The 14,940-nt window shown below is 42.7% G+C and overlaps 1 protein-coding gene across 2 annotated transcripts in view; it reads right to left on the bottom strand.

Moving 5' to 3' along the window:
- The window catches only part of LOC147701152 (sialic acid-binding Ig-like lectin 16), a 557,018-nt gene that overhangs the window by 32,057 nt on the left and 510,021 nt on the right, over positions 1-14,940 (bottom strand). For both annotated transcript variants that reach the window (XM_086929911.1, XM_086929912.1), the window contains 2 exons: positions 9,251-9,365; positions 8,791-8,881 (listed from right to left, as the gene is read on the bottom strand). In XM_086929911.1, coding sequence (XP_086786037.1) covers positions 8,791-8,881; positions 9,251-9,365 — 206 coding nt within the window. The remainder of the gene's footprint in view (positions 1-8,790; positions 8,882-9,250; positions 9,366-14,940) is intronic.

The raw sequence follows: 14,940 nt of genomic DNA, 5'->3' as shown, positions 1-14,940 counted from the left end.
TAAGTTTAAAGAAGCGCTCCCAGACATTGTTAGCGTGCTGGCTGCCGGTTCAGCAAACTTTAGTATCTGTGGAGATCTTAATCTCCATCTGGATCTCAATCAGAACAATGCCATTTGCAGTTTTATTTCAGATCTAGCTGCTCTCCAGCTGGACCAACTAGTTTCCGGATCCACGCACTCGGCGGGGCACCTGCTAGACCCTCTATTTTCCAATCTTCAATCGGTAATTATGGAACCGCCTATTCCCATGGGCTGGACTGACCACTTCCTGGTCAAATGGTCCATCCCGCTCTTGGAGTGCTCCAATTCTGGGACTCCAAGATCGGTTTTTAAGCGCCCCTGGCATAAATTGAAGCTGGATGATTTTCACCATTTTCTCAGCGCCAATCCTCCAGATAATGGATTAGATTACAATCTGTTCTGTGACTGGATCCTGCGAGGTCTAGATACCCTAATTCCAGCTAAATGGACAAAAGGGAGTATTTCTACCACCAGCCCTTGGTATAACGATTCCTTAACCATCCTGAGGAAAGCGTGCAAACAGGCAGAATGTGACTGAAGGAAAGATTATGCTCCTGATAAAAAAAGGTACTACCAGACGAAAATCAAACATTATGTTATGTTATGTTATGGTATGTTGTATGTTGTTTTATATAGCACACAGTAATATAAAAACAGATCAAGGAAACAGAAAAACAGGGTAGGTAGGCTAAATGGCAAAAAGCCAGGTTTTAAGGCCCTTTCTAAAGGTAAGCAAACTAGTGGCGCCACGCAACGCCAAGGGCAGAGTATTCCACAGCTGTGGCGCCAGCAGGCTAAAGGAGCGGCCTCCGATGCGAGCCTTTTTTACCCGCGGAACCACCGCAAGAAACAGAGATTCAGATCTTAAAGATCGAGCCGGGCGGTAAAAGGCAAGTCTCCTCTGGAGATACTTTGCTCCCACCGCATGAAGAGCCTTGTAGGCCAAGGTCAAGGCCTTGAAAGCTATCCGCTTCCGGATAGGCAGCCAATGGAGCGACTGCAGAAGGCCAGCAGCACTGGCTCGCCTATTTAGGCCGTAAATGGCCCTCGCGGCCGAGTTCTGGACGACTTGCAGCCGCTGCAATAGGTATTCCGGCAGGCCCAAATAAACGACGTTGGAATAATCCAGTCTTGAGCCACTCATGGCCTGCATTGTCATCTTTCTGTGCTCCTCCAAAAGTAGAGGCAAGAACTTCTGGAGCATCTTGAGGAGGCCAAAACATGTTCTCGTTAGACCAAGGATCTGAGATCTTAACGTCAGACCCTTGTCCATCTTGATCCCCAAGTTTTAAGCCAGCTGGGACGAACAAGACGGAGGGAACCTATTAGCAGGCCACCATGTCTGCCAATCCGGATCCGATGGACAGCCGAAGAAGAGTACCTCAGATTTATCTGAGTTGCACTTGAGGCTGTTCAGCTGGAACCATTTAAAAACAGCCCCAAGGCAATCCCGGATACTCTCTCCATCAAAATCCCCTCCTTTCTTACACGAAAAAGAGGAGCTGGGTGTCATCGGCGTAAGATACGATCTGGGCCCCAAAAGACTCCGCCAATTATCATGGAGCAATCTGTAAAGCACGTGCTGCCCACTACGCCATGGAGATTAGCTCAAGTCCCCTTCCCACCAAATGTACCTTTAAAATTCTTAAAGATCTTAGGACCAGGAAAATGGATACGCCTGTATCATCCACGCATCACTGCGATGACTTGGTGACCTTTTTTGTCAACAAAGTGCGTACCATCTATCTTTCCTTTCCTGATCTTATTACCTCTCCGGTCTTTGTGAGGCCTAGCTGGGGAACTAAGGTCTATCTGGCATCTATTCCGTCCCTTTCTGAGGCTGAATTTACCCGGCTAAGTGGTAACATTAGGTCGGGCTCCCCTTTTGACCCCCTGCAGCCTTCACAATTTAAGGAATCCCTTTCCTTCTTTAGGGAACCTCTCCACAAAATAATTAACTTGTCCTTGTCATCTGGGACCGTTCCTGTTTCTTGGAAGCAAGCTTGGGTTTCTCCCATCCTGAAAAAACCTAATCTGGAGCCCACAAAACCAGAGAGTTTCCGGCCTATATCCCTCCTTTCTTGGGTAGCCAAAATCACGGAAGCACATGTCAAAAATGTGCTTACTCAGTATGTGTACTTCCATAACATCCTGGACCCTTCTCAGAATGTGTTGTGTCCCGGCCATAGCACGGAAACTGCCCTTTTGGCCACTACTGAGCACCTGCGATTTCTTATGGACAAGGGTCAAAGTGCGGCGCTGCTTTTGTTAGATCTCAACGCCGCCTTTGATACGGTGTCCCATGTCATTCTACTCCGAAGGCTTGAGGAGGCAGGGATAGAGGGCTCAGACTTGGACTGGCTTCGCTCCTTCCTGGCCAACAGATCTTTCCGAGTCTCGGTTCCCCCTTTTTCCTCCCAGATCCATACTATTGATCAGGAGGTGCCTCAGGGCTCGGCCTTGAGTCCACTGCTCTTCAACTTATACGTCCAGCCACTAGCCGCGGTCGCCAAGCTGTGGGACCTCACGTTGGTCACCTATGACGACGATACGCAGCTGATGATTACCTTGGCGGACGGTTCCCCCCCTCTGCCTCCAGATTTAAAGATGGTATGACTGCGGTAGCTGATTGGATGGCTGCCAACTGTCTACAGCTAAATGCTGGGAAAATGGAGGTTCTGCTGGTAGGTAAGAATGTGGATCTGTGGAACGAGCAGTTGGCTTTCTTCAGGACCAGTTATAATAGTATTGCTGCTGCTACAATTGTGAAGTAATAAAAATTATATTCAAAACCAGTATTCCTGTGTCTTCTTTATCAGGTAATACACAAGGTATCCTTCAAAGTAGGATAGCCCTGCCTCACCTCAACCTGGCTGGCTGCTCAGGAAGGAGGCCCCGCACTATCCGTCGGTACCTCTGTCCCCATAGAGTGCGCCTCGGGGATACCTTGTGTATTACCTGATAAAGAAGACACAGGAATACTGGTTTTGTATATAATTTTATTACTTCACAATTGTAGCAGCAGCAATACTATTATAACTGGTCCTGAAGAAAGCCAACGATACAGGGATCTGATCAGATGGCTGAAACATGTTGACCTCAATGTGACAGTGGTTATAAATCCATACCACTGTGTTGCTCTATGTTTTAACTCTGCCAGGTAGAGCACCAAAATAAATTGAATATTAGTGCATCTACTCTAGACAGTTTTAACCTCACCTTGTCATATATATTTTTTCACACGGCGCTGCAACCTCATGACACCCATCATCCTCACATATGGGAATTAGTATCCATCCTTCCATCTTAAAATAAAACATCTCTGAGCTCCTTCTTTAATAACGTGAAGTTGCAGCTCCCAGTGCTGACTAGGTTTTCTGTACTGGTAAGGAGGACCCATATGATGAAGCATGTCACCCTTGGGTGAGTGAGGGTTCTATTCCTTAAGGGATGATTCCCCTTATTGATTGTCACTGTTAGTTTTTGAGAGGAGGCTACCACTCAGCATCAATGGTTATACTAATGCTCTAGACAAGACTCAAGGTGACTTATGTGTTTATGAAGTTTATAGGGGAATTTTCACTTCGTGGTCTTTAAACTTGTTCCCTTGGACCCCCAATCTACGGTAGTTTTTGCAATATTCTGTTTTAACCATAATCCATCTGTTCGATAATGAATTTAATGTTTAATCAGGTCTTATTTTTCTGTATTGAGCTATTATCCTAAATGTGTAAATATATATTATTCTATTTTAAGTGGAGCACATATTTAGTATTTTAATATTTGTAATGTATGTATTCTATTATGCACTTTTATGGTCCACTGTGACCAAAATAAAGTTATCTAACGAAAAACCTGTTTTGACCCAGTTAGAAGTTTTACTTCTGTAATGGAAGTTAAAAATTCTCAGCAGGGCTACACAGGAGTCTGTGGATGAATGGGGCTCCATGTCATAAGAAAGCCATTGGATGAGGCCCCGTGAAGCTACTGATTTTTGAGGGGAAAGCTCTGAGCATAAAATGTTTCAATTCCTCTCCCAGAGAAGGTCTCTGACAGTCCAGATACTTTTTGGAGTTAAACAGGGTCTAATTTGTCAGGATTTGGCAAAACCACTGCAATATGACACCAGCCAACAGTCCATTACGTTAGGGACAGCAGCATCCATCGAAGGTCCAATTGGAGCTGGTCAGCTGGAAAATTTCAGGAAAGGACACTTGTAGCTTTGTTGCGTCTCTGTAGCTGGAACATGACATCAGGTTTATGACCCTAGAAGTCCACTTCTTTATCATGGGTGTAGGGGAGCAGGTCGGGTCTTCAGGCTCTTCTCACATAACAGACAGCAAATCCAGTCCAGTTCCGTTCTGCCACAGGTCCAGAGAGTATTCTGAGGAGGTTTCTGTGAGTGCCACCTTTATTTATGGCTGGAACCAGGCTGTGGGGGGACTCCTGGCCCACTCCTTAACTAATACAGTAAAAGCTACCAGGGGCAACCATACCCACTATTGGAGCACTTCCTGAATGTGCTACAGTAAACAATGCCAATATTGGCCTAAAACCAATATGGCAGAACCTTCCTACTGTTGTGCAGAGATCACGTGCCCAACCAAAAGGTGTGGCCAAGGAAATGGGCAACCCATCCTCTATTGTCACACTAAACTTGTTCTGGGGTTAGCTCCTCTCTCACTGGGCCAGATGCCAGACTTGGGCAGGCCCAGATGTTAGCAACATCTGCTTGTGAGATAGCAGGCCTCTTTGAAGTTAAGTAAGCTCCAGTGCACAGCCCAGATGGTCAGCATGCCAGAGGAACAGAACACATTCACACATCTAAAGCCTTTGAAACAGCTCAGTGAACAAGTTCACACCTTATCAAAGGGGCTATTCTGTTCCTGGGTGACAAATGGAAGCTCATGCCAATGGGCTTCTAGAGGCTTTCGGGGGGAAACAGATGTGTTTCTAAAAAGAACCCATACTTAAATATAATTACAAATATGACTTTAACAATGAATTGGGTTGTCATAAATATTTTAAAAGGCTCATGAATCAACTTGGTAGCTGTTTCCTAGGAAAATGTAAGATCATTTAGTTTTAATATGGCATCCCAATGCTTTGCTACGGATATGCCAACCGTACTACAGTGGAAATAGCTTTCTCACTGTAAAGATAAGTTTAACATTAAACTTCTACATGTCCTACTTTTACATGCAATGCACTGGGCAGATGTTGTAGGGTACTGACTAATAGGTTACTGTAGGGAAGAAACACCGGTGGTGGCAGTAGGTGTACCACAATAGTTAATTTATTACAGAGGTACACAGAGAGATGTTCCATCCAAAAAGGCTACCAACTGATAACTCACATATTGACATTCTAATCTTAGAAATCATCTCAGAATAGGGTTCTACATTCCACATTCAGGGTCTTTACAAACTAAGCCTTACACTAAGGGTTGCCAACACAATAAAGTCACTATGATTCCCCATTCCGCCAATACTAAACATAGACATAAAAGGAATATATACAGAAAAGTTGTTCAATATACATATCCAAACACAATCCTTCATAAAACTAGGACGCACCACCACTCTTTTACTTCTCTTTAGATCAGGGCAAAGCATATTGTCCCGTTCAGGAATGCAGTGACCAGAGGAACTGGAAGAAGTGGCAGCAATCCTGCTTAGATTCCACATACGGTTGTCCTGCAGTTGAACTGCATTACAAAACAGCTTGACAACCTTGTATGGTGAGGAAAACTATGTGATGCCACATTTTTGGGGATATTTAACCTTCACTGTATCCCCTCCCTTCACCTTAGTTATTGAGGTAGCATGTCTAACATCAAAATAATACATTTTTCTTTTCATTACTTTCAGGTTTTGAGCTCCTTCCCACTCTCTATCACCTGCAGAAATAACAACATTGTTACGATTCATCCAACTAGGACACAACAGCTGAACAACTTGAAAGGTATTCTTTTAGTGGTTGAATGAGGTGTACATCTATAAAGCTTCACTCTCTGCACAATCACACCCAGCCAAACCTTGTTCTGTGACCTGGCTATCTGAATGGACTCTTTTAACACCCTGTTAAACCTCTCTATCTTAATGTCAGTTTTGGGATGATAGAGAGCAAATTTCTTGGGTTTGATTCCAAGTGATGACAAAAATCCCTCATTTCCTTTGAGACTAGCTCAACCCCGTTTTCTATTAAATGCATTCAAGAAGCCATTACCTGCAAAAAACATCATCAGGAAAGGCAACAACTTTGGAGGTTTCAATGTTTTGTGTGATACAAATCTCTGACCTCCTAGAAAACATATCCATCAAAACATGGACATAGTACTAGCGGAACCTACATGCCACGGGTCCTAACATATCCAAAGAGATCTCTTGCCAGGCCCTCATTGGAGTTTCTCTCATGACCATGCATCGAATTCTGGTCTTGCACACTGTGTGGCTGGTGCAACATTCCTCAAACTCCCTCATGGCTCTTTCTACTTGTGTGTCAATACACAGCCAACAAAAGTACCACCTAACCCTCTCTTTCATTTTGGAAATTACCTGATGGCCTTAGTGCTCTAACAGCACAAGTTTCTACCTGAGCACCCTGGGCGGTACTAGCTTTGTACCCCTCTAAAGAAGTTCATCACAAATAGACAGTTCATCTTTTAGATTCCAATACATCCTCCTTTTAATTTGTTTTTCTATGACCACCCATCAGAGGTTATCTGAATATCATGTAGTAGAACAACATCATCAGTTAACAAATTCTTTCACCAACAGCACCTTCAGTGATTTGACACAGACACAATAAAGTCACTATGATACCACAGACACTTTCTAGGTTTAAGTTTTATCAGCTGAGTGCTTGGTTTGAAAGAACTCACGGGTGGACTGAGATTGAGTCAAACTCGGTGGAAAAGGATCTCCAGGAACTCAAGGAAAGAAAGAAGGAGGTATCATGTTGGTATCAGTTTCTCATGAATGCTGCAGAGGAAAGCAAGAAGCTCTTCACTTTGTCTGAGATTGATACTTGCCAGGCGTGGAGTTGGAAGAATGAGAATTTTTTACTCTGTGATTAAATCACCTGCAATAATGAGAAACCACTTCTTCACCCTACACAGAGCTTACTGGACCCCACTGAAGCTGGCCAAGGTAAGAGGAGATGAGGATTCAGGCTGTAGGTGGTGTGGAGTCAGGGAGGTGGATGATGTTCATTTGTTTGCTAGCTGTCCAACCTTGGAAGGTTTTTGGCCAAGTGTGGGTAAGACAATTTCAGACATCTTAGTAAAGAATGGGAAGGTAAACCCTCCTTGATTATGTTTGGTAGGGTGCCGCGTACGTCCTTCAAAATCACAAAGTAAGGTGATATTTTACTTGATTCTCCTAGAAATGAGGAGGTATGCAAAAAGGGATGTCAACCCTCACCCCCAACTTGGTATGACTGGTGAAAGTCAGTGAGGTATTTCAGGGAACTTGACAATACGAGTAATAAGAGTAAGAATGAGGTAGATGATGAGGCATTTTGGAATTTGTCTGAAATTTGCTGATGACTATCATGTCCAATGATTATACCCCTTGATCAGTTTTGGTCAGGGAGTCACCAGTAATGTATTTTGGTCCATGAATTTGACTGAAGTTGACCTCGACATAAACAGAAGATGCAGTTTAGATCAAGAGGCTGCTTACTTGAGGTGATATGAGGACATAAAAAAATTAAATTAAATTAAAACCATGCACCGTGCCTTATGGGGAGTAGGGCTCACATAGGGGTGAGATTAATATTAAAAAGGAAGTTGTAGGCCGGTTAAAAGAGGTTACTTTGACGGGTAAAATTTGCATTTAAAACCTTTACAGATAAGGTGTTTTTTGGAAGGACTGCAGTCTGCCTCTGAAGTTTGCGGCACAATTGGTGCTGTATTCCACTGGTGATGTTTAATTTGTAGGCACTGGGTACACTATGTGCACTATATCTTAGGGACTTATAGGTAAATTACATATGCCAGTAAGAGGTATACTAATTTCATCATCTTGAATGGGGGAGCACAGGCACTTTACAGCTGGTGAGCTGGGGTAAAGTGTGCAGTTCTACAGCCAGCAAAATCAGGCAATGCAAAAAATGTATCTGAGAAATAGCACTAAATGCAAGAGAAAGTGAACAGCAGTGCAAGCAGTCACTCACACTCGCGAAATGTTCCCTTTGGTTAGGATTATCCCCAACGTACTCCCAGCATATAGTGCTAGTTTCTTATCACAAAATGCACTCATGCATCCAAAATAGATCAAATGATGCATTTTGTACTAAGAAAATGGTGCCAAATGCAACAGAACATAAACAACTGTGTGAGCATCCGCTCTTGCTTGCTAAATGTGCTTAGGATTTTTCCTCAAAAATACTTATGCAAGCGGGCTGAATCATGTTATCATCGTTAATTCTACGTCAATGTTTAATCCAAAATTACTCTGATTACACAGGTGTAATTAAAGTTACTGTCATGCCTATTAATGTGTACATTGGCGCAAGGCACCAGGAGGGTGAAAAAATGAGCTATATGTTAGTAGACATGGTGAATTTTTTCTCTCCATTTGATGTAAGTCAGTGCAATACCTTTGGTTGATAAATCTAGGCTCTAGCATGTTACTTCAGAGTGCTGTCTCCTTCCTCCTCACATTTGCTCTTCCGATCATAAATCCTACATAATTATTTTTCAATGTTTTAATAATGAAGTGTTGTAAATTTTAGAAAGAGTGCATTTGATAACAAAACACATACCTTTGGAGGCTTGAGAATCTCGCTATAAATCAGGGTGTCATCATCCACCATTTCCTCTTTATCGCCCATACCATTATTGCCATTTTTTGTCCTGTGTAAAAATATTGTCAATAAATTAGCTTGCCTCATGTATAGCAGACTCCAAGCTTGATTTACAGTTAGGTGGCAACAGAATATCCTTAGATATGTGGAGGAAATGCTAAATCTTGAGGAGAATCCAAAACCGGATCTTTCTTCTCTAGTCTAACTCTAAGGCAAAGGAAATTCCACAATTATATTGCCTTTTGATGGAACCATTCTACTGGACATTGGAAGAGGTTCCATTACAACTCATTGCAAAAACAGGCTCTCTAGAGTAAAGCTTAAAGCTTTGGTTGATAAATGTAAGAACACACATGGTTAAAGATTTCACTAAAGCAGTCTGGATAGTCATTTGCTTGAGGTTTGAAATGGACCTCACCTTCTGACTCTTCGAAGAAAGAGCCAGCCCAACAAGGAAATCCCAGCCACAGCGAAGATACCAGCCAGTCCTCCTCCAATCATTGGCATGATAGAAGGTGCTTGAGGATCCACAGCTGAAAAACGTGAAGAACAAGTTATCTGTATTTTATGACACGAGTAACAGCCTGTCTCTAGAACCTGTGTAAGTACCCATACATCCAGCTCATATATATATATGTATATATATATATATATATATATATATATATATATATATATATATATATATATATATATATATATATATATATATATATATTCAATGAAAAAAACATAGGTTATAGGCCATATATAGTTAGGAATTAGCATTTACAAAACCTTATTTTACTCGCATAAAACCATTGAAATTCCATATATAGTTAGAAGCGCTAACTATATATCGCGCACCCGCAATCCACTGCTGATGATGTCACATATTACATCATTCATGACATGGTCAGTGACATCACTGATGACATCACTGATCACAACATCCAGTGACTGTATGTTTCTGTAAAGTTAAAATATGTCTTACATATTGAAGAATGAGTGGATGTATAAGTGTCTGGATGAAGAATTTAGTAGGTGCATGACTGACTGTATGAGTGAGTGATTAAATGTGTCTCACTGAGTACATGGGTTAGTGACTAAACTGTCTTAATTCGTGCATCAGTATGTTTGTTGTTGTGTAAGCTGCTGCATGTGTTGATCAGTAGCTATAAGAGTGGCCATATGGGTTATTGATTGGTTGCCCAAGTATTTGAATGGGAGGCTGAGTGTGTGTGTGGGTGGCTGGGAGGTGCGTGACTCTGTGCATAGATGTGTAAGCAGTTGATTCACTAGGAGTATGAGTTCAAGAGTGCATGTGGAAACAGCTATATGGGCGGTTGACTGTGCATGGGTGTGTTGGTGAGTGAATGGATTTCTCATTGCTACATGTGCAAGTAAGTACGTATGTAAAACACAATACATGTGAGAGTTGAGATATATAAATAACTGAACATAAGAGCCAGTGAATGTGTGAGTGGCTGTATCGATCACTGTGAGCTTGTATCAGGGATTATATAAGAGAGTAAATATGTGTTATTATATGTTTGAATAAGTAAGATGTGTATAACTGTATAGTTGAGGAAATGGAGGTGTGATTGATTCTTTGCATGACTGACTAGGTGTGTGAGTAACTCCATGGATGAGTGACAGTCTGTGAGTGTCTGTTTATACTGAGTGTATGTAAGGTTATATTAGAGTCTGAAGAGGTTCATTGTATTATCACATGAGTGATGTGATCAGTGATGACAAATGAGATGTCATCAGTGATGTCATTTGAGTTGTCATCAGTGATGTCATCAGTGATGTCATTTGAGATGTCATCATTGATATCATTTGAGTTGTCATCAGTGATGTCATTTGAGATGTCATCAGTGATGTCATCAGTGATGTCACTGACCATGTCATGAATGATGTAATATGTGACATCATCAGCAGTGGATTGCGGGTGCGCGATATATAGTTAGCGCTTCTAACTATATATGGAATTTCAATGGTTTTATGCGAGTAAAATAAGGTTTTGTAAATGCTAATTCCTAACTATATATGGCCTATAACCTATGGTTTTTTCATTGAATTTTCAAGGTTTTGTAAATGCAAATTCCTAACTATATATCCACTATAACCTATGGTTTTTTCTGTGAATTTCATTGGTTTTTTAATAGCAAATATGAAAAGCTTTAAAATGTCAAGTACGTGATAGATAAAAACATTTTCGTATTTATGCACGCTGATGTGCTTTGAACGCTGCACCCCCCCCCCCTCCCCTCTTTTGCCTTAGTAGTACTCTCTCTTTGCAGATACTGAAGGGTAGTTAACGCAGGCCTTTACCCCCGTTGTAATCCGTCGTGCCTCCTTGTCTCTCCATTTGATTGATTGTTGTCCAAGCATTTACTGTTTTAGAATTGGTTCTCTTTGGATCATTCTCTATTTACAAACAAGCACAAAGTCGCAATACTCTGTTTAGTCTTTGCAGATAGTGAAAAATCGTGTAAAAAAATAAAAGTAATCGAGCAAAATCAGTAGGCCACTAATTGGATCTCTTTTTGACCTCGCTAAAATAGAAATATTAGGAACAACCCTTCTTGAGAAATACGAAAATAGTGAGATGAACTGAGCTCCACACCATGAGGGCTGCAAGACAGCTCGGCTCCATCACCCATCCCGCACAAAATAACGACAAACCCTATGCAAATATTAAAAATATAGACAACACACCAGCAAATAAACAGGGTAAAACATTTTATTAAAAAACTATTTACATAACGTTGGTTTATAAGATGATGTCAGTAGTGGACCGATGTGTGAATAGATCGAAAACAGCACAAGGCTCCAAGATCCGGATAGCAAGCTCCTGGATGTTGGGTGCCATAGTTTAGAGTTCTGAATTTCAGCCTTTTTCAATGCCTTTGCTTTGTTGAATCAAAATGGCGACTTGACACAAAGCTGACTCAAGCGTTGTTACTGATGCTATGCAGACCAAAACTGGTTTTCAGTTTGTACATTTTTCTAGATTTTTCAATCCAAGTTTGGTTGACTTTGTAGAAAGATGGCTTCAGATTTTCAACATACGGTGTGGTGGCGCTGACTGGGAGGGGGCGCTTCGCTCCTGCCCCCTCCCCAAGTAAGATTTTCATACGTGAAAGTACGTTAATGGTTTTGGTCCCTGAGATGCTTCGATGTCACTACCATTCTCAAATAGCATAAGTTCTGGATGTTGGGTGCCATAGTTAAGAGTTCTGAGCAGTGCTTGTAACACTGTCTGAAGCTTATTTCCACCTACTGCAGCTTCACTATTCTCAAAGTAAGTGAGTGTCGTTTGTGGACCTGACTGCATTAGAAAACAATGTGATATGTTACCTTCCTAAACAGCTTGACGGAGGCCCCTGAGGGGCGGTGTGATGGCCATGGACTCGGAGAAGACGCTTGGCTCCGACACCCTCCCCAAGTCTTATAGCACTGGTGTAGCCTGAGATCGCCCCCGACATAGGCGGCCGGCTCCCGGGGTCCGGCGGAACTTTTTGCCTTTTGATGACTCTTCAATTCTGGACCTTGTCCCACAATCCGTTTGACCTGAAGACAAGCTGTAGTGGGGCGCCCCTTTATCGTTTTAGTTGCCATTCCGCCCGCTTTTGCTACACTGTGCCTCTTCCGCCATTCAGCTGTTTACCGCCCGCTCTTGCGACTACAGCGTCTCGCTCACCATGTAGTTGAGATGCGCCCGCTCTTGCGGTGCAGCGATAGGCGGCTGCCACAGGACTCTCAAAATGGCGGCCGGCTCTTCGGTTTTGGGCCTGGTCCACTAAAATGGCCCTGGGACACCTTGGAACTCGGACGCTTGTCTGCTAGGGCTTGGGTTCCATTCTCGAAAAGCGTCCCCTCAGCCGTGAAGATTCTACAAAAGTCTTGGGGGCCTCCGACTCCCGCAGGCTTCTGGTGGGGAGCGGCTGCCATGATTGCTCGTGGAATGGCCACGACGGAGCTACGAGATGGTAGTGGTCTCATGCTGACGCCAGCTTTAGTCTGAAACATCCAGAAACACTGTAGACTACCAATTCGATCAGTTCCGGTAGCGCCCCAACATGACCCGGAAGAGAAGAACTTGCCCTCCCCTCTTTGACTGATGGTTCTAGTTGCCTGTCCCCTCTGTTGTCATTTAACAGAACTTTTTGGACTGCTGAAAGGGGTTGTGTTCTGAACGCTGGTTGGTGGAGACATTTAGACTATATTCTTGACCTACGTTGTCGCGTAATGCGTTTTATGACACGCCGCGTTAGCGCACCCGGAAGTGATCCGAGGCGCGGCGCGCAGCGCGTAACGTAAGCATAACAGGTCATGTGACTTGTTAATAAAACTTTTCATTGGTTCATTTTACTTTTGTTAATTTAATGATGAAAAGCTTGGTCATATGACCTAAAAATTACGCTTTTTATTATTTTCGAACAATATTTTTTTTTCAAACATATGTTATAATATTCCAGGCTAATGTACTTTCCCGGAAAATTTACAACTGTCTTGCAAGTAAAATATATTCCTTTTTCGAGAAAAAGGGCGTTTTTTCCTTCCATGACGGAGCCCTTGAGTAAAAGAGATTCGGCCTGCTGTCTTAGTCGCCGATACGCCTGATTATCAGATTCTTATCGATCACTTTATGTTGCAGACATGAAAAACACAACTGCCCTTGACCATTTATCTTTACTGAGTTCCTACATATTATACCTTTTATCCGTCATGTAATTGGACTGCTTTATTTCACTTGCCTTTTACTGATTCGAAAACAGTCACTAAAAGTAAAAACTTTACAAATGAAAATACTACTACCGTGTTTTGTTTTAAAAACCTTTATTGTGAAAATGTCAGTATACAAATACGGGCCTATAACCACGTGGGCCGGCCACGGAGCAAACTGAAATCGTATATGATGAGGAGACATTTACACTGTAGAAGAACGTAACGAGCGGGCCATTAGGTGACAAGAACAAAGATGTCTAACAGTTGCGGAATCGGTGGACGTACATTTTGTAATTAAAATACGACAGGGCCACTTACAATAACATTTTCTAGATATACATTTGCGGGCAAAGAGTTACGAGTCCCATTTATACCGGCGCCATTTTGGGCGAGGCCGGGCAGGTCCAAGATATAGTCAAAATGTATCCACCAACCATCGGCCAGACCAGAACCCCTTTCGGCCCTTTATGCTACAAGATGGTGTCTTCCATTCAGAAAATATTGGTGGCAGCATTTTGAAAGGAAACAGAAACAGCCGTTCTCCTAGTGAGTTTCACATTGTTACATTTAGGAAGAATGTTGAAAAGTAGTATGTGGAAAATCTGAAGCCATTTTTCTACAAACTCTCAATCAGACTTGGATGGAAAAAAAAAACCTGAAGAATGTACAAACTGAAAACCAATTTTTGTCTCTATAGCACCAACAGTAACGCTTGAGTCAGCTTTGTGTCAAGCCGCCATTTTCATTCAATCAATAGCGTCCCCCTGCACACATTCAGGGACCTGGTCGTGTCTTCAGATGAAACGCATTGTAGGAAAAGAAGCAGAAAGGAAAAGGAAAAAAGTTCCGCCGGACCTAGTGAAGCTGCAGCAGGTGCAAATAAGCTTCAGACAGTCTTACAAGCACTGCTCAGAACTCTCAACTGAGGCACTCAACATCCAGGACTTGCCATTCGGATCTTGGCGCCTTGTATTTTTGTTTTGTTTTTGATGGAGGGGAAACAACAAAAAACAGGCATTCAAAAAGGCTCAACAGTGCAGGGCGCCTTGTGCTGGTTCCGACCTATTCACACATCGGTCCACTACTGACATCACCTCATAAACCAACGGGGCACCCCACGCCGACTTTCGGCGCAGCATTGTAGGATGGCCACACCAGTGCGGCAATTTGCTGGACACCACCTCGGTGCCATCCAGATCTCGGCGCGTTCATTCAATCAATAGCGTCCCCCTGCACACATTCAGGGACCTGGTCGTGTCTTCAGATGAAACGCATTGTAGGAAAAGAAGCAGAAAGGAAAAGGCAAAAAGTTCCGCCGGACCTAGTGAAGCTGCAGCAGGTGCAAATAAGCTTCAGACAGTCTTACAAGCACTGCTCAGAAATCTCAACTGA

The sequence above is a fragment of the Lissotriton vulgaris genome, chromosome 7, assembly GCF_964263255.1.
Source record: "Lissotriton vulgaris chromosome 7, aLisVul1.2, whole genome shotgun sequence".
NCBI classification, from domain to species: Eukaryota; Metazoa; Chordata; class Amphibia; order Caudata; family Salamandridae; genus Lissotriton; species Lissotriton vulgaris.
This window is presented reverse-complemented; position numbering and strand designations above follow the sequence as displayed.